Source organism: Chiroxiphia lanceolata, chromosome 21 (genome assembly GCF_009829145.1).
Source record: "Chiroxiphia lanceolata isolate bChiLan1 chromosome 21, bChiLan1.pri, whole genome shotgun sequence".
Lineage (NCBI taxonomy): Eukaryota > Metazoa > Chordata > Aves > Passeriformes > Pipridae > Chiroxiphia > Chiroxiphia lanceolata.
In genome coordinates, this window is record NC_045657.1 from 3,960,384 (window position 1) to 3,979,952 (window position 19,569).

The 19,569-nt window shown below is 46.9% G+C and overlaps 1 protein-coding gene across 4 annotated transcripts in view; it reads right to left on the minus strand.

The window, feature by feature from the left end:
• ADAMTS13 (ADAM metallopeptidase with thrombospondin type 1 motif 13) overlaps positions 1-19,569 on the minus strand; it is a 24,884-nt gene continuing 5,315 nt past the window's right edge. For 2 of the 4 annotated variants that reach the window (XM_032708378.1, XM_032708381.1), the window contains exons 3-29: positions 19,148-19,431; positions 18,820-18,961; positions 18,305-18,444; positions 17,500-17,583; positions 17,290-17,414; positions 16,389-16,535; positions 15,918-16,052; positions 15,257-15,407; positions 14,501-14,605; positions 13,883-14,034; positions 13,711-13,774; positions 13,093-13,219; positions 12,580-12,728; positions 11,178-11,298; positions 10,319-10,399; positions 9,891-10,072; positions 9,332-9,467; positions 7,607-7,736; positions 6,833-7,022; positions 6,050-6,167; positions 5,618-5,747; positions 4,082-4,286; positions 3,297-3,594; positions 2,674-2,820; positions 2,062-2,238; positions 1,531-1,715; positions 1-1,265 (exon numbers count right to left, since the gene is read on the minus strand). In XM_032708378.1, coding sequence (XP_032564269.1) covers positions 1,107-1,265; positions 1,531-1,715; positions 2,062-2,238; positions 2,674-2,820; positions 3,297-3,594; positions 4,082-4,286; positions 5,618-5,747; positions 6,050-6,167; positions 6,833-7,022; positions 7,607-7,736; positions 9,332-9,467; positions 9,891-10,072; positions 10,319-10,399; positions 11,178-11,298; positions 12,580-12,728; positions 13,093-13,219; positions 13,711-13,774; positions 13,883-14,034; positions 14,501-14,605; positions 15,257-15,407; positions 15,918-16,052; positions 16,389-16,535; positions 17,290-17,414; positions 17,500-17,583; positions 18,305-18,444; positions 18,820-18,961; positions 19,148-19,431 — 4,064 coding nt within the window. In that variant the 3' untranslated portion in view covers positions 1-1,106. The remainder of the gene's footprint in view (positions 1,266-1,530; positions 1,716-2,061; positions 2,239-2,673; positions 2,821-3,296; positions 3,595-4,081; positions 4,287-5,617; positions 5,748-6,049; positions 6,168-6,832; positions 7,023-7,606; positions 7,737-9,331; positions 9,468-9,890; positions 10,073-10,318; positions 10,400-11,177; positions 11,299-12,579; positions 12,729-13,092; positions 13,220-13,710; positions 13,775-13,882; positions 14,035-14,500; positions 14,606-15,256; positions 15,408-15,917; positions 16,053-16,388; positions 16,536-17,289; positions 17,415-17,499; positions 17,584-18,304; positions 18,445-18,819; positions 18,962-19,147; positions 19,432-19,569) is intronic. The other 2 variants (XM_032708380.1, XM_032708379.1) reach the window with 2 other exon arrangements.

A 19,569-nucleotide genomic window follows, 5' to 3' on the forward strand; every position in this document is an offset into this window, starting at 1 on the left:
TTAAAACTGCCCAGGCAGAACCATTTATTGCATCCAGCATTAAGAGCAAGTGCAGATGTGTCCAGCCAGGCTCCAGGTGCAGAAAACACCCCTAAAGCAGTATATTGTGATTTTGAGGAGGATGACAGATTTGGACCAGAGCACCGTCCAGTGTTCAAGATATTAAAAAAAAAATAACCTAAAAAATACATTTAAGTGAAACTCGAGCGAATATTTGCCACTGCTCTAAAATCCCTCTCCCTGCTACAACTTGCCCCTGCAGTCTCAACCACAGGTCCTATGAAATGAAAATACAGATTAACAGCACAGCTACTGTTCTTATTTGAGTAAGTAAGTCTTGGCATCAAACCTGGCATTAAGAGATGGAATTCTTTTTATTTTCTCCCAGAAAAGTAGTAGTGGTATCACTGTCAGGTTTATAATAGTTGAACCACAGAATGGGTGGCTGGTGGGGGACCTCAGGATGTCATTTAGTCCTCCCACATAAAGCCAGCTGTCACCAGGGCTTGCCCAGGTCAGCAGTGCCTCAGTTCAGCCAACTCCCGAAAACATTCAAGCTTTGAGCGTCCTGTCCTGGTGTGGCACTACCCTGCACACAAGTCTCCTTGTGCTGGCAGTTCATCCTCAGACACAGCTTTGCCTTCTTTGTAACACTGTGGAATTTCACTGGGCCTCAGTTTTGAGGGGCGTTTACACTGCAAGAGAGTGAATTTAGTGGCTAAACCATAACTGCAGCTACTGGTGGTGTACAGAGGTTTGTTCTGGGACACTGAGAAATCAAATGACTCTCCTAAGAGGTCACAGCATATTACAGAAGCAGGACCCTGAGACTTCAGAGTCCAATTCACCACCTGCACTAAATCCAACCAAAACTGACAGAAAATCCATACGAGGAATATTTGCTAAATATTTGGTGGTTACATGTCTTTTGCATAACCTTTATCAATATTAACTGAGACCCCAAAGGAGTCAGGAGATATTGTTCTTACTCAATAGGTGGGGAAGCAGTTGCAAGAAGATTAAATGACTCGTGCCCTCGAGCACTGAACAGGCAGCAGTGACTAACTGGGCCACAGCCTTTCTCAGTGCAGTGGCCCTGGCTCCTTTTATTTGGGCTCAATAGCATGATATTCAGCCCAGAAATTGGTTGGGTGATCCTTAACATTTTCATGGAATTCAATTTCAGCTTGGCTTCCTGTTGACTGCCAGAGGAATTGCTGTTTCCCACGGAACACCATCGTCTTCATGGTGCTCACATCACGGACCTGCATGGAGAGAGAACAAACCATTTTACCTCAGCAGCCTGCAAAGGAAGCACCTAAAAAAATATACTGGAGGCTTGCAAATTGGTCACTCAGGAAAAAGCTGCCCTACAAAGGTTAGAAGAAACACAGGAGATCTCAGTAGTTCTCACTCACATCAGCGTTTACGTAACAGAGATCAGAGTCTGACGCTGATTTGTGGTTGAAGTGGATGGCAATCTCTAACGAGGAGATGGGTGTGTTCCTATCCAAACCATTCCTGACTCACCAGGATGTAACTGAAGTGGGTGTGGTTGCCCTCGGTGCCCAGGTCAGTGTGCAGGGCACGGAGGGCTATGCGGTGCTGGGGAGCCACATCGATGAAGGTCCGACACACGACTCCTTGCCTTTGGTCAGGCAACTGCACAGGATTCACTATTTCCCCTCGGGGACCAAACAGCTGTTTGTCACAGTCTGACAGGGGTAAAGGGAGCAGAAGAGAATATGATTTAGAGAAGCATCCAGCGTCTCCAAGAAAGAAAACATTTAAATTTAACACAGGCAGAACAGTTTCTCTAAGGATTTTCATCTGGGAACCTCCAAGCATCAGCAAACACCTGTGGAGGGCTTGCCCTTAAAATAAGGGAATAGTCCACAATTAATACTAATTCCAACACTCCTCAAGAAGGGGCTTATTAGCTGCTAAAAATGAAGCAAAGTTTCCATAGATTTCCATAGGCAACCATCATCCGTGGAACTCTGGAACACCTTGTCATAGGTGCCTTAATCTAAAGCAATAGCAAAGCTTTCAGTGAGGTACCTTGGTAATGTTTTTTCCTTGCAGTTCTGCTGCTGTACTGAAGAATGACCCCATTTCCTGGCAGCACAACACGCTGTTTCACAATCAGTGTGTTGGTTCTGGAATTTATCAGGGACAAAGGGAGCTTCCTGCAGCCTGTCCGCCACATCATCCGCCCAGAAAACAGCACTACCTCACCTGGAACGAGGAGCACAGGGACTAGAAACACTTTTACTTCAAGAAAAAGGCACAGTTTATCTCATATAGGTCTGGAATCAAGTAATTTCTGCATCTTGTCCCTATCTTATCAAAATCTGTCATGAGAACAGTGCAGTTAACTAATCTAACTGTACTGATTCCAGCAAGAGGGTATATTAGAGTATAACAGGCCAAAACAAGCAGCTTCTTTAACCCCATAAACTCATCTCACATCTATCAACAAAACAGGTAAGGGGAGGACAAGCATCATCTTCATTTTGCTCCACCTGGCAACAACTTGGTGTGACAGAAAAACTCAGTGAAACAGTTTCAGAGATGACACAAGTTCCAAGGCAGCAGGAACCTTTCAGGGCACCAAAGGAGGTGCAGCTTTCCCAAAGGGCCAGGCTGGTTCCCAGCAGCCCCAGGCAGTACCTGCACTGCAGTTGAGGGAGCTCTCCAGGATCCTGAGTGTGATCTCCTCCCTCAGGGGCCTCCCAATGGCCACGGTGCAGTCGCTGCTCTCCACACCCGTCATGTTGATGACCCCAGAGGCATTGAGAAACAGGTTTCCACAGACACCTGGAGAGCAGAGACAGGTGAGAAACAAGTCCAGAAGGAACCACAGCTGCTGAAAAAAAAAAAAAACATTCCCTTCATGGCACAATGAACAGGTAAATGCACACCTGGGCAAAGCACGGGAACAGTCACAGAATCACAGTATTCTATTATATGGAATATCCTGAGTTGGAAGGGACACACAAGGATCATTGAGTCCAACTCCTGGCCAGACCAGGAATCACACCATGTGCCTGACAGTGTTGTCCAAATGCTTCTTGAACTCTTGAGCTGCTGTCCCAAGGGCTCCCAAATCAAAAGCGTTTCGGAAAGCACAGGGAAGTGAGTTCCTAGCTCAAGATAACGTGGGCATTCTGGAACAGCGTATTTTCCCTCCTCATCAGAAGTATTCCCTCCCATGCTCCTGTTCCCTGTATGGCAGCAGGGTCACCACACCCCAGCTGCACCCAAGAATCACCTTTTGGCAGCATCCTCCTCACCTCCGCCGGTCTTTGTCTGCTCCTGAGGCACAGCAGACGGAGGCAGATCCAGGCTCTTGTATCTCTCCTCCCTGCCAGCTGCAGCTGTTGTCAGGTGTGTGGCTGGTGTCACTGGCTGCAGCTCTGCCCCAGGGGACCTGGTCCCCACCTGCTCAGGACAGGGCCCCGAGGAGCAGCCACGCACCACGATGGCCTTGGGGAAGCGGCGGCAGAAAACGGGGTCCACGCGCTTGCGGGTCTGCGAGTGGAGGCAGAAATCCCGCCGTGTCTGGATGCCATTCCCACAGGAGGTTGAACACTGCAGAGGAAGAAACCAACAGTCCTTTATCCCTGTGCTCCAGTTGGTATTTAGAAATAAATGCATTGACAGGCACGATCTGGGGGGGGGGGTGTTGATGTTTTGTTCACTGCTGCTGTTCTCCCACTCGCCCTTTCAGTGCTCTTGTTCCATCAGCTTAGAAGAAGCCCCACCTTCCAGGAGACCTTCCAAATTATATATTTAAATTGCAGAACCACTTCCTAAAAAATCCAAAAATATCTGCATTCCAGAAGAAAGCATGCCAAGAGCCATTTTTAAACTGCAGCCAAAACCTTAGCTGAGAAAGGTGGGAAGCAAACCTACGGCTGCTAAACACAGGGCAGTGGAAAGGATGGAAAACATCCCTAGAAACAGTTCAGCATTTCTATGGGAAGCAAATACATGAGGCAGAAGTTGTGATTCTCCCCTGCATGCTTCAGGGCAGTGAATGGCTGTTAAACTGTTGCATCTGAGTGGGGGCAGGTACCTCTGACCACTCGCTGAAGCTCCACTCGTAAGAGCACGTTCTGATGACACAGGGGACACTGGTGGGGGGCTTCTCTGCCACAGGGCACAAATGCTCCTCCTGCAAAACCTCCTTGCCTTGGTGGATCTGCACACAGGTGACCAGCTGCACAACTAAGCCAAGTCCACAGCTGGAGGAGCAGGGCCCAGCTGGGGTCACCTTCCACCTGACAGGGCATGGAGGAGAAAAAGTAAGTTAGTGATGAATCCCCACCCTCTCTCACTGCAGAAAATGCACTGCAACTCCCTCATGCTTTGTCCTTCTTCACCCTCTGCCTCTCACTCTTTGCTGTTTACAGTACTTGGAAGGCAGCCTTTGGAACAAGGCTGGGCAGCCCAGAGGAGGTTTGGAGTTGGACACAGAAGGCAGCTGCATTTTGCCAGATTCCAAATATACCCTGAGTCTTACTCTGATCCATCACAGTCCTCCCCAGGGTGACACACACAGGCTTAACTGCAGAAACAATCTTATTTCCCTCCAAAACACACACCACTGAACAGTCAGATCAGGATCAGACCCAGAGGTCCTGGGAGTGGCATCCTGTAAGAAAACTTCAGATGCCTGTAGCTTTGCAGTCCTACAGCAAACAGGACAGGGAGAGCTCTGGCCCATTTATCAACCCTGAGCCATATCCCAGATCACACCATACAGGTTCATGGACAGCTCCTCCTCCCCAGTGCCTGCTCTTGTGGCCCACTTTGACCTTGGAGGCCACAGCTCCAAATTACGTGGTTCCTGCTCCTCTGAGTGAGGCAAACCACCACCCTGGGTGTCTGCCACAATCTCTCCTGTCTTCTCTCCAGAGTCCCTTGCACAGCAGAGGGCTTTGTGCATCACACCTCCTGCACAGGGCCCATTGTGTCATGCCACCTGGAATAATGCAGCCATCAGAGAGTACATCCAGCTGTCACCTGTCTTCACTGGATTTTAAATCCAATCTTAAATCCAATTTTAACTAATTTTTTAAGTGTACTTCCAGTCTATGGAAGTACAATTGGAATTCTTTTAATGCACACACACACACACACTGGCTCACATTTGAGGTCAGCAGTCACCCCAGGGAGTGCAGTCTGCAACACCACAAAGCCTAAGGAAAATGCAATGAATTTCCAGATTATGACTGTATTTAATTCTACCTCCTTTCCTTGATGCTATGTGGAAACTGTAGAGCTGGCAAATGTGTCACCACCTTTTGCAATTACGGATTTGTTCCTACCTCCCCAGGGTAATAAGGGATCAAGAGGTTTTCAGTTTTTCTCTGGACTCAAACTGCAAAGACTTCACTTAGTTCTGCTTGAGAACACACCAGCCCAGGAAAGACTCTCAGTTTGCTGAGTATGGAGCACTGCTACAGTTTTTGCAGCTGGCTGTGCTCTCAGAGAAGGGGAGAGGAAGACAACATCCTCAGAGTAGCCTGACCCTCACTTTATCATGTCTCTGGAGACAGAGGATGGAAAGACCTCTCACTGGCTCGTTGTTTCCTGATAACTGCTTTACCTTGGTGGGCAGGGACTGAGATCACAGACTTCCATCGTGCTCTCTGGCTTTGGCACTGGGTGACAGTTTTCTTCTTGGGTCTCTTCCTTGGTGTCAAAAGCCACACAAACATACTGCAGCTGAGTCTTACCTAGGAAGGAAAGCAACCTTACTGCAGGTGAAGCAGTGTCTGTGTGTACAAAACAAGCAAACTCTGCCCAAGCCATGGCACACTTACTGCACTCATCCCCCCAACTCTGAAGCACATTAGCAGGAGGCCACTCTCTAAATTATTCTCTGCCTGATCCAGGCCCCCTTGCCTCTTCCAAAAAGATTGTGACTACAGCTACACTTGGAATTGTAGAGGGAAAAAGACCAGGCCCCCGAGGTTCCCAGGCACTGAGCTCACACTTACAGCCAGGTAGCATTTCCTGCAGCACTGAAAGGTCTCACCTCTACCACAGGAGACAGAACACTCTCCAACTACAGGGCTCCAGACATACACAGTCCGATTTTCCAATGGGATATGCCCAAGTGACTCCAGAGGCTGAAGCACGTGTGCATCTTCCTCCTCAGAACAGAGCAGAAAGACTCAGGCTGACATTGGCACCTGCTTTCCACATCAGTCCTGATCTAATGAAGCTGGGGGATACCTCCAGATCAAGCCTACAACACACTTGCTGTCACTGAAGAAAGAGGCACATTTAAGCACTTTCTCTATTGTTATAAAATAAAGAAGTATCAGAGACAGCTAAGAACGTCCAAAAGTCAAGACCCCTCCTAATTCCCACTACCTAAAGAGATAGACAGAGATACCTGAGACTGGACATGCCTAAAGCAGTATCTCCCCCACCTCTAAAAGTAAAGCTGGCAGTGGCTCCCCAATACAGATTTGGAGCAGTGACCCCATGCTGAGAATCCCCCTTTCCTGCCAGCAATCCTCCCTACCATGTCAGAACCCCACTGTTTCTCACTGAGGTACTTCACAGTGGACCAGGGGTTATTTCTGGTTTTGGTTTTGTGAGGAGAAATGAAGGAACATAGTCAACACCTGCTCTGAGCAAACCACCAGTACGAACTGATGAATCAGCAGCAAAATTTAAGAGGGACAGAGCTGTCTAAAGTGACAGCATGAACCTTTAACTGGGCAGACATCCTTCGTGCAAACCACCCTCCTCAGCTCCCGCAGTAAGGTCCCACTGAGATTCCTGAAAAAAGCCAAGCCAGTAAACTCACTTTGTCCCATCCTAAAGGGCAGACCTTGACCACACAGGGCACAAGGGAGAGGGGCTTTTCCTCTGCTGGGCACAGGCTGTCATCCACCACAGTCTCCAGTCCATCACGGAACTGAACACAGGTCAGATTCTGCTGGGCAACTCCTGTTCCACAGACAGCAGAGCATTCATCTATCTGAGACATCTTCCACCTAAATGGGAAGTAATTGTATCACTCTATTTCCCATCTGGATCATGGAGGTTTATTGAGGCCATTGATTACAGAAATGGGTCATGCAGAGTATTCAGTAGCTTTTTTGTTTCAAAAGCCTTGTTTGGATGTGATTGAGAGGACAATTTCAGTCCTTGCACTGACAACTTCCAAGGACTAAAAGCATGTAAGCTAAAGAGCTACAGTTCACAGTGTAATCACTTTTTATTAAACACTAAAATGTCTATGAAGTCAGTGTCTGGGCAGGCTTGGCTCTTGGTCCTCTGTCCAAAATAATTAATAAAGGCTCTCCTCCTCTTTGTTGGCACAATCTTGGAAGGGATGTGAGAGACATCTTCCTCTGGCCATGCCCTCAAAGTATTTTCATTTATTCCCATTCCTTCAGCTGACATCTCAATTACCTCATGGGGCCAGGAGAGACAGAACATGGTTTGGGATCTGCTATGCCATTATAATTAGGAGGAAACTAATTCATACTTCTCTATTTTTTTACCTCCCACAACACAAATGACACCACAGAGGAAAGGGAAGCAGGAATTCAGCTGAACTCCCAGGAATACCAACCTGTACAGGCACTGCTCCATGGCACAGGGCTTGTGCTCTGGAAGGGGCTGTGGGAGCTCCAGACACCACTGATCCTCTGTGATTTCATTCTTTGTCTGATCAAAGCAGACATGAACCACTGGTCGTGTCCCTGGGATACAAAAGGAAAAGCAATGGAGGTTATAAACAAAGTGAACAGTTTACCTCTATTAGGAAGAAGCAGTAATTTTACTTTACTCAGTCATCTGTGTAGGAAAATGGTGTAACTGGGAATACAGACTTCCTATAAATACACAAACCCCTTCTTTCTGATATAACTTTTCCTCAAGAGTTTAAAGTGATTTTCCAAAGGTGAGCACCCCAGAAGATGAGAAGTTTGATGGATAATCCACTGCCAAAATGATTGCTCTAAACTGGCCATTTGCAAGACCAAGGACATCAATCATAATTTGATCCAGATTACTTCTAATGATCTTGATGTCTGACTGATGAGGGACAGGTTGCTGAATATAAGCTCTAGCAGACAGCTGTTTTTAAATGACATTCTGCAGAGCTAAGCATGCAATAGCATCACACAGCCTTTGTGCTCAGGCAGCACCATGCCAGCCTCCTCAAAGTGATCATCAACAGCCAGAACCAGACTGGAGGTACTGGGAGAGAAAGTGCAGACTTGCAGTGCCTGTAGCATGCAAGGAATGAAATATTCATAAACTACAGCCATAAGCAAGTTTTTCAACAATAACGAACTGACAAGTAGAGCAGATGAAAAGTCAAACTCAAAAAAGTTCCAAGCAAAGCTGTAAGGGGTCTCCTTTCAGTGAATGAGCTACCCAGAAGGAGAGCCAGGCATTCCTGAATCTCAAACAGCATGACCCTGAGCAGCAAATGTCAAGAATCAATCAGCAATGTTATCTTTTCTCTACCCTCCTTGTTTTCAAATAATGTCTACTGCTAAGGAGGGCCTGAGCACCACTTTCAGCTCTCAAGATGTAATTTCAGCTCAGATTCTCAACTTTCTGTTATTTTAAGTCCCAGCTTTCTCATTTTTTTTCTGTTTTGGCTGCATTAGCTGGGAAGCCCTAGAGCATTTGGAGTTCTTTACTTCAGGGTTTCAGCAAGCAGTTCACCTGGGGAATTTGCTGGAGAAAAGCTCTCCAGACATAACTGGTTGTATAGATTGACTTCCATAAATATTCATTAATGCATTTTCTAAATTCTTGTCATAGAAGTCTTGAGAGGCCTGCCAGTGCCATCTGAATTATCTGGTAAACAAGATGTCAGACCCTGTATCAGAGTGAGCTGTTACAATCTGCATTATGATTTCTTCAGGGAGACAGAAAGGATTAGCCATGGCACAGGAATAGAATTCTAAGAAGGAAGTTTCATAATTAGCTCTGAGGCTTTAGTTAAACACTAGATACCACTTTGGTCTCGGACTTCTGATGTTTAGCCAACTTCAAATTAGTCTTCACTAACTTTGAAAAATCTGAGAAAATTATTTAGTCTTAAACCCAAAAGTTCAGTTAAAACCTATTTAAAAATCCTCTTCATGATCAAACATCTTCAGTATCATTTTGATGATCAAGCTAATTGAATTCAAGAGCCGTGCCACTTTTTTCCTTTGGTTCAGTTTAACACTTGCAACTGCAGCTCACTGTCAGCAATTTCCTTTTAAATGCAGTTCACACCAAATTAAAAGTCTGCCCAGATCTCCATAAAAAACAAGGCTGAGTCCTGCTGTCTCACCTTCCCCACAGGTCACTGAACACGGTCCCTGCTGAGGAACCCACAGATATGTCAGATTCTCTCTGGGGACAAAGTAGCTGAAGGTGATGTCAGGGTTGGTGGCATTGCCATATTCTCTTGTGTACCTTCTGTAGACCTGGGGAAGGAAAACCTGTGGTCAGTGCACAAGCCAACTGGGATTTGTTTCTTAGGATGGGGGTAAGAGAAGCCAGTCCCTCTTTTTTTTCCATCCAGTCCTGAGCCTGAATGCAATGACTCAGTTCTTGCCAGTCAGAGCACTCACCCTGTGAATTCTGGACACAGAGCACTGAAAAAGATTAAGCCAAGCAAAAGGTTTAAATCTGTGTGCTTTTCCCCACACAACCACACCCCAAACCTGCAGAAAGCCTGTTTGGCAGCCAACCTTCAACCATTCCCAAGAAGAACAATCTTCAGTGAACTCTGTCTCCCCTGGCCTTGGACACAAAGCCTGTTACACCTGGATGCTGCACTGCAGCAGAGCTACACAAACCTGGCCAGTTCTGACTGGCCCCCTTCCAACTCTGCTACTTTAATTTACCTGTATTTCAATTTCTTCTCGTGTTGGCCCATCCACATGGATTTCCTCCAGGCTTGGCAGGTTGTCCTTGGTGAGAAACACTTTGTATTTGATCTGGTTGTCCTCCAGAACTGACGGGTAGGTGACATTCTGTGAGATTTTTCCTTTTCCAGCAACCACATACTCTCCTTTAACCTTCACAGCTAGAGAAGCAAGAGCAGCAGTGATGTTAAGAGGATGCCCTGGTGCCAGGAGCTACAGGCTGCCTGTTTGTTAGAAACCAGTTTGACCTAAGCTGGGCATCCCAAGGAGCACGGCTTCTACAACTTCCCACTGGAGAGCATCCCACAAAGTGCAGCATCAAGGATTTTCCTCCCAAATTCCATTTCCTTATTTGCACAAGCTCGTTCTAGCCCTGTATTCCCATCTCTCCTTCTCCCTCAGCTCACCCAGGTGTGTGAAGAGAGGTCTCTGGTTGGTGACACGGACAGAGGTGGTGTTGTAAGGCAGGGACAGAAATGTCACATACTCTGGAAGGATGGAAAAAAAGAAGATATGGTCACCTTCCATCACTAGACTTCTGTTAGGAAGGCTGGGAGTTACAGATCAACCCCTCTTCCCCCTACTAGCATGTGTCCATGGGAGGACAAGCCTTACAGGCAGCAACAAAGCTGAAGGGGTTATGTAGCTAATATAAAATAAATAAGGATACAACAGCAGGTTGAATTCACAGTGACCTCAGTGCATGGCTTGAACATAGGGATGGTGATACAGCAAACAAAACTGAACTGAATTCTGTGTCCTGTTCTCACCTCTCTTTTGTTCATCTTCTAAGCTAATATCACTGTGTGAGACTGTAAGATCCAGATCAGTTCCCTAATAGATGTTTAACATCTCAGGAAGCATGGACAATGCTCTCAGGCACATGGTGGGATTCTTGGGGCTGTCCTGTGCAGGGCCAGGACTTGGACTTTGATGATCCTTGTGGATCCCTCCCAACTCAGGATATTTATGATTCTGTGATCTGATATGGCCTCCAGCTCCCAATAATTCCAAAGAACTACATTTCTGATCCATATCCAGAGAAGAACTACAACAAAAAAAGGCACTCTGCCTACACACCAGCTACCTCCCTGCCTTCTCTGCTGGACCACCCAAAGTCCATCTCCATACCCCTTCTAAAATAAAATCAAGCAGAAGTAGAAGGAAGAAGTCACATACAGAGGGTTGTGAGCACTGACTGTGCAGAGAAATATGCAGCACACAAACAGCACTGCTGTGTTGAGCCCGAGGGGGAGGACTACACACCTTTAGCTTTTCCTTCCATGTAAGATCCACTCACTTGGGTGCAAGTGGAGTTATCACCCCCACAGACCTTGCAGGAATCCATTGTCTGCTCAGAGTCCATCTGGCCGTCACACCCGAATGCCTGAGCAGAGGGGAGAGTCTGTCAGACCTGCCTATTCTGAGAAAACAAGTGAATGAATTCCTGAGTTCCTGAAACTGCCCTTTCCATTTGGAATTGGAATTTAAGAAGACAACAGAGACAAAGATGCATTTGTACCTACATCTACCACTGGACAGCACTGTGAAAAATCAGGGACTGGGAGGTCTTAGCTGAGAGCACAGGTCTCATTAACTGAGTGACATTTTCTTTCTCATAACGAGTAGTCCAAAAAGATTTCTCCTGTGACCTAAAACAAAGGTCCTGCACTCCTTCTCTTCTAAGAACTCTTTCTGGAGGTGGGGAGGAAAAAACAAAAGCCCAGGGGAACAGTAAACATGAATGACAGGTTCTAAAGGAATCTTTAGCTCCCCAAGCCCCAAAGCCAAATCTAGCTCACATCCTTCAGCCTGGCCTTCAATCCCATGGAACTCAGAGGAGAGATTCTATCCTCATTCCCACGAACAAGACTAATTTACACAAAGCTACAGGAGGATCTCAGCAGGCTTAGCAGCAAAACATGTGCAACTGCTGAATTTATGCTAGAGGCACTGATCCCAGGCTTTGGAAGCTGCCACAACGTGCATATTTATCACTGTCGCCAATAAAACAGCCAAAATCAGAACAGGTTATGCCTACACCCTCTGCTGTTCGTTGGGGGAAACACATTACAAGACATGGTGAACGCAAGGATAATGAGAAAAACATAAAATTTAAAAAGAGTATTCTGGGAATGTAAAGAAACAACAGCAAACATCCACCCGGGTCAGCACTGAGCAGTTACTAAAATGCAGACGGCGCGGGGGAGTTACATTCAAGTTCATCAGCAAAGAATGTCTTTCTCAGGTCCAATCCAGAAAAAAAAAACCACCAAAAGTTATACTTCAGTTTTCATTAGTGATACTGCAACAATCAATCTGTTGGCTCCAACAGAGTCAGCGTTTTATGGGGCTAATTACACCAGGCAAACTGAGCAGCTAATGATGTGTCCTCCACCAACACATAAACCACTTGCTTCTTGGATTAGGGATGTGTGCTTAATGCATAATTAGCAGAATGTCTTATCTAGAGGGCATTGGCATTGGATGCACAGACAGAACAGTAGATTTGTTGAACTCCATCCAACACACCAAGAACTAAACTCTTTTCTGAGAAGAGCTTGCTCTGTTGTTTGGGACACTGTGCTTTTATCCCTGCTCCAAGCAAACTGACTCCTTTGGTGTAGGTTACCTGTCAGAGGTTCACCTGGATTCCCCAGTCACTTACTCTGCAGCTTCCCATTATACAGAGATGGAAAGGCCTGTGGTGCTCAGAGTCCTCCTGCTCACACCTGGTTCCATCTATGAAACTGTCCTCACGACTCACCATGAATTCCTTCTCAATGGCCCTGCACATGTGCTTGCAGAGCAGGTCCCCTGGAGCAGACAGGCAGAAAGGAGTTACTCTTTCAGAAAGGCACGTGGCTGACTCTCAAGAAATGGGAAGACACCCAGAGAGGTTGTGGACTCCCACCCCTGGAAGTGTCCAAGGCCAGGTTGGACGGGGCTTGGAGGAACCTTGTCTATGTGGAAGGTGTCCCTGCCCACAGCAAGGGCTGAATGAGATGATCTTTAAGGTCCCATCCAACCCAAACCATTCTGGGATTCTATCATCTGACAGAGTCCCCAGGTTTCATGTGAAAACTAAAAAGCTCAGTGAAACATCCTTTTAACTTCAAAGTACAGACATGTCTCTGAGTGCTCCCTCCACAAATAAACTGAGGTTTCACACTTTCCTTACCTTTGGCAAAGCCAACAGCAGAAGTCCAGGTGTAAAAGGATGGTGTTTCTACAGTGAGATACAGTGGCTTTAAATTTGTTGCTGCACATTGTTCAGCCATAAAGTCCTGCTGGGTCATCAGACAGGCCTGAATCCCAAAAAGAATTGTGTGGGTAAGGAAAGGAAGTGACTGAGCACAGAATCCCAACCAGCATTTTACCAACTAGCTAAAGGCAAACAACTGCATATAAAGAAAACCACTTTAAAGGGAGGCTAGAGGGTATACAGAGAATTGTGTTCAGAAGCTGATATCTTTGCTATTGTACAAAATAAATAGGTAAGGAAAACAGAACAGTGCAAGAAAGTCCCTCTGAAGAAAACTATCACTGAGTCACTATTTTCTCAGCACCTGTCCTGCTATGAGGGCATAGAGAAAATGCTTCACTACATGTGAACAGTGCTATTAAATAATACTGCTGCCTTCAGTGGCACAAACACCTCCCCTGTTGTCAAACAGATGGAGGCTGTACACCAGATCTTTAGTCCTCCTTCCCAGAGCAGTCAGTTGTTGTGTACAGTCAAAAACCAGTTCTCAAAGTGTTAAGACAAAAGCTCATGTGATGTGATGAGCTCCGTTACCTGCGTATTGCACATCTCCGCTTGGATGCTGGCACCGTGGCATTCCTGCCCCCCAAAAGCAGGCCTGGGAATGACAGGAGAACTCCTCAGCAGAGCCTCGGGTTTGTGGCAGCCAGAGAGCAAGGCTCAGCCCCTCCAAGGCCCTGCAAAGAGCCAGGTGCCCCCCTCTCACCTGGGGTTGTTGCAGAACCGCTGCCTCACCACGACTCCGCCGCCGCAGCTGCGGGAGCAGGGGGAGAAGGGGCTCCAGGCTGACCACTGCCCATGGACCACAGCCATGGGGTTCAGTTCTTCCAGAGAGCTGCACTGGCCCTTGGAGCACCACTAGGACCAAGAACACACACAAAACTGGCAGCAGCACCACAGTGAACCCAGCAGGGCTGGGGTCTACAGGGGTGGCACAAGTCCCCGTCATTTTGCAGGCAAGTAACAGAGAATCCCAGGATAAATGAGGCACCTTCTCACAAAAGGCTGAAGAGTCCCATTCCTAATTAGGGTCTAACTGAGTTTGAGGTTAAAACAAAGAACAGATAGGTCATTTCAAGTAAAATCTTAGAGGAGAGCTCAGACATCAAGCTACAGAACTGCAAAGCAACTCCAGAGATACAGACAAGGTGGAAACACCAACATCAGGACATAATGGTACCAGTTTATGACTGGAACATCTGGCCTCAGCTCCTTGACCAAGGGGCAGAGTGTGCCATGTACCTTCCAGCCCCTGACAATGGCTTGCTATCTGAGCTCCAAAGCACCCACACACCCACTTCTGTCAGATCAGCAGCCTCCTCACCTTATTGATCCCACACTCAGTACCGTCCAAGAGGGGAACCAGAAGCCGAGTACAGCTGGATTTGTCTGCCGGTTGTACATGGCACGAGAGAACTTTACATATGTCCTGGTGTGACAAGAAATTCAGAGAGTCCAGAGAGTCACTCAGCTAGTTCAGTCATCAACACAGCAGGCCCAAAAGTTTAAATAGTGCCATGTCCCAGGTGTTTGGTTTTCCCACAGTACCAACAATGCAAGTTCAATCATTTCTTGTGCTCTTGGGCAAAGTTGTGGGCAAGTCAAAAGACCCTCACTTCCAGCTGTAATGCTGGAAGATGACCAAGTGAAGCAATTAAAGTTTCACCCACCTTAGTGCTTCCTCATTAACAAAACACGTCCAGATGGCAGCTATTAGCCATGCTGTGTTTGTCAGACAAGGGCACTTGAGCCATGGCAGGGAAGCCGAAGGAATCCAGTGAACAAGAGCTCCCCAGGGCAGGACCCTAAGTGGGCATCCCCTGCACTGCCAGGCCAGTTGTGTGCAACAGCACCCCACTGTGCAAACCTTAAAGGAGATTTATGTAGAGGAAAGAGGTGACGGAGAGAAGGGAAGCATTTTTAAAGCCTCTGAAGGTTTGTTCTTTGCCAAAAAATCTGTGGCAGAAAAAACACCTCCCATCCCCTTAGAATAAAAACGTCGCCAGCCCCCTTTTCCTGAACTTTGGCTCCAGAACATTTCCCTGCTGCCCTTAGCAAGACAGACAAACTTTCTACCTACAACATTGCTGTCAGCAAAGGTGCAAGCTGTGGCAACACTCCCAAAGGCTATTTTACATTGCTCATCTGCTCCATAGTACAAGCCAGGCTTCCATCCAGGGATGCTGCCGTCCATGTCCGGCAGGTCATTCAAGCAGCTTGTTTGGCCTGTACTGATAGAAACATAAGGAATATCACTTTCCCAGCTGTGGGCAGTGAGGACAATGACATGTTTGCAAACTTGTGCTGAGTTTCATTCTGGGAGTTGGCTGTTGCTTTCCCAGACAACACATGCTCGCTGTGGGCTGTGATGGATTTAGCTGCAGCAGCTGCCTGGAGATGCTCGCAGTTCCCTGCTGCTGAAGTTATATCCCATTCCTGTTCTGCACCCAGCCAGAACACAGCCTGCAGTGCTTGTCTGAACATAGATGCTCTGATGTTGTAAATAAAATGTCCAGGCTGAGCCAGTGTCTGAGAAATCCAACACAGCCCAGGCATGTCAGGCACTAAGCAAAGGCATTTCCAGCTACACAAAGCAAAAACTGGGTTTAACCTCAGAAAAAAACAAACCCCAAGCTTTTCACTGTTCCTCATTTTTCATTTTTTGGGGTTTTTTTATTCTTTGACATTTCCTCTCCTAAGCTCCTAGCAGAGGGAACAGCAGAACTTGACCATTCCCTTACCTGACAAGGGCCAGGAACTGTTCCCGACTGCACGGTGACCACGTGAGGTCAATGCTGTTGTGGTTTCCTGCTGAACCCATGATGTAACCACTGCTGCTGCACTGATTCCCCTCTCCATCGTGGGGGATTCCAAGGCTGTAACAGAAAGTAGCACAGTGCCCTGAGCAGAAGAAGCCCAGAGGCTGGGTTCCCTCAGAGCCTCTCTTCTCCAAGCGAGGACTGAGCTCCCTCTGCAGCCCTTTTTTCCACTGTTGTCACAAAGGTTTTCTCTCCTCTTTGCAGCTTCAAAGTTGTCACAGAACATGCAGGAATGCAAGAAATTCAAGGAACTCTTTTCAAAAGTGTAGAATTATCCATGGGAAACTCCCTGTTATGTCAAGAGATCTTTTTCCTTCTTCAGAATCCCTTGAAATGGGGAACATTTTCACTTGAGTAAAACCTACTGGGCAGCTCTGGGGCTTTCCTACTGACCTGTGGCCAATCTCATGGGCTATGGTGACTCCAAGGTCAAAGCCAGTGTCCTGGGTAATCACACAGCTCCAGAATGAGGAGCAGACTCCCCCTAACTGGGTCACTCCACGTAGCTCCTTGTTCCCATCAGGTAACTCCAGGTCAAACCTAAAGTAAGGGAGGCAGATACAGAGGTAAGAGCAAGGAACCACCACAGCTAATAAAGTTAGGCACAGACATTCAACTGAATTTCTTTGAGCTTTCCTAGTCTAATTCTGCCAGTCTAACATTTCTTTTGACACATGGAGTTCCCTGGAGCAAGACTGTAGCAGAAGGGTCCCACTGCTCAAAATTTACGATGATTCTACATTTAAAAATCAAAATGTCCTCAGAGGAGCAGAACAGAGGAAAATGACATAATCCTATTTGCAAAAGACAGAGCAGTATCCTCATCTCTTTGAAGAAAGAGCACGAAACAAAAGTCACTGCACTCAAGAAAAGGTTGCATTTGACAACTTAAACCAAGGCAATTTGGAGCAAGGAGCCTGCAAGTCAGATAAAATGTCTGAGCAGGAATAGCACCAGGAATCTTGCATAGAAAACACCAGTGGGTTTTCACTTCCAGTTACTGTTCAACTTTTCTGCCCACAAAAAGCTGCAGTGGGTTTGGCTGTGCTGCTCTGGGAGCACACAATGTCTGCTCCAGCCTGGGGGAATATCCCACTTCCTTTAGAAACTGGAGGAACAGCATCTCTGACTAACTGCATTACACAAAGGGCAGGAGAATCAGCCCCAAACAGCAGAATCAACCCACTGCCAAAGATTCAGTGCGAGTCACCATCACTGTGGTAAACACTGAACACCACCAGCCCTGTTCCCATCCCTGTTCCCAGTCCCTCCCAGGGCAGGGTTGCTCCAGGACCTGGTGATGTAGAGGACAATGTCAGCATGCTGGGGATCAGAGTCGTTCTGGGGGTTCACCTTCTTGCTCCACTCACAGACGCTGATCAGCGAGGAGGTGATGTTTGTGGTGATGTTCAGCTCTGCCTGGAGGGGAGGCACAAGTCTGCACATTCCAAACAGCTTTGAGAAACCCCTTGGACAACACCTTATTACAGTCCTCCCTGCTTACCTCTGGCTCTCTCAAAACCAGCATTTGCATAAGATGAACCCTGAAATGAGCCCCCAGCGAGGCATCTCTGAGCAGCTCTGCTCCCTGGTAAGAGATGGAAAGGGTTCAATACAGAAGGCACCTCAGTGACTCCCACTGTTCCCAAGAGCAGGGCAGCACCCACTACAGAGGTAACTACAAAATCACTGGGAAGAACAACATCAGCATATGTGCTACAAATGTAAATAAATCTGTTGAGAGATGAGAACTGTTGTTAGACTTGTCAGATATTGCTGAAGCAGAAAGAAGGATCTGCAAAGAAAACAGTTTCATAGGGTAGGAGAGTGAACACTAAAGATTTTTTTTTTTTGCTGTACACACACACACAGAAAATGCACAAACAAATTCTTAAAAATAGTACAGGGAGTCATTTAGAAAAACTCTGTAACAGAAACGAATCATTGAAATTAAAATGTAAGATTCGTTCAGTGGATTTAGTTCAATCCCACTGAAAGCAGCAGGGACTTAATCAAAGCTTGGGTGATAAAACTCTTTATCTGTTTTACAAAAATATTTGTAATGAATAAGAGCTACATTTTCTATATAGGTTTTATGGTTATAACTCAAAAACTTTTAACATCCTGTTTTATTCATGCAGCTTCTTGTGCAAGGGAAGTTTGCCAAGGGAAGCAGAGAGGAATGTCCTGCACACCAGCAGTGCTCTGTACCAGGGACAGGTAACCACAACCCCCCTGAAAGGTCCTGCCTGTGACACAGCCTGGGAGCTCCCACACTGGGACAGCATTCCAAACAGAGAGCTACTCACAATGTTCAGGTTGGCAAGAATGTATCGCTCCGTGTCCTCTCTGTGGTACGAGAAAACATCTGGACCTGCCACTACCATCAGCTCCAGATGTTTGACGGCTCCCTCAGCCCTCTTCTGCAGGCGAGGAGGACCCCGCCCTGCTGGACAGCACAAAGGGAGTTCAAAATGCAACATAAAAGCTTCCACAGGCCCACTCCCTTTTCCCCAAGGATAGAATAACACAGCTGGAAGTCCACTTCTCTCAGGTTTCCCACTTCTGGTGGTTTCTTTCACCTGCCAGCATCCTTAATAACACACCTGTGCTACCAAAATAACAACTACCCACATGAAAACACACCAGTGACACCTGTGGGTAGTAACTGTGAGGTGAGAAAAGTTTGGGGTTAGTGAGGTGAGAAGTGTTTTCAAGCCTACTCATACATTTCTAAATTCACTTTTTCCCCTGAGCTCATGCAAGCAGCCCCACTACCAGCAGACAGCTTCTCCCAGCAGGGCTTCCTCTCTATGTCCATTACCTCTTGCTGTCTTTGCCTCTGCTGCAGCACTTCTGAAGAGAATGTGAGGTCTGGAGAAGCCAAGGTCCTTCAGCAGGGCCACATCTTTGCTTCTGACTGGCCTGATGTGAATCTTTTCCTCATCCACAATGACAACTCCTTGCTAAAGCAGATAAAATACCACCTCTGAGTTATCCCAAAGATATCTGGTATCCATGGAGAACTGAGGGCCATATCCTCCCTTTGTCAAGCTCAGATTTATTAAGTGGATGGTTCACAAGTCTGGTGCATGAAGCTGCAAAGCTACAGGGGCTGTAACAGCTCGTGTAGCAGTTTAGTACATACTCACCAACTGCCCCTCACAGTAAGTGACTCTACTCGTGGCCCCAGGAGGCTGCAGTGAGTGTCCAGCTGCAAAGCAGTTCCCTGGGAATCTCTTCAGGAAGCTAAAGGAAGAGTTCACCACTTGATTGCTCACAAAGGATGAGGAAAGGAGGGCGTGGTCCTCTAGAAATTCAAAGGCAAAGAGTTCTCCCCAGGCCTCGATGGAGCAGTGCTGGATCCGACAGGGAGTCAGCCCAACCTGCTCTTCCTTGCAAGGGCAAGTTGGCTCAGCCACAACAAACTCAGGTACTGAAAGAAATTAAAACCAGAACAAGGGGAACAGTTATGAGAAATGATGAGACACAGAAACTCAGTGTAATGGTCTATCTCCCTAGGAAAAATGCTCTCCAAATGACAACTGTGGCCTTCTGGGGTCAAGGAATTTCT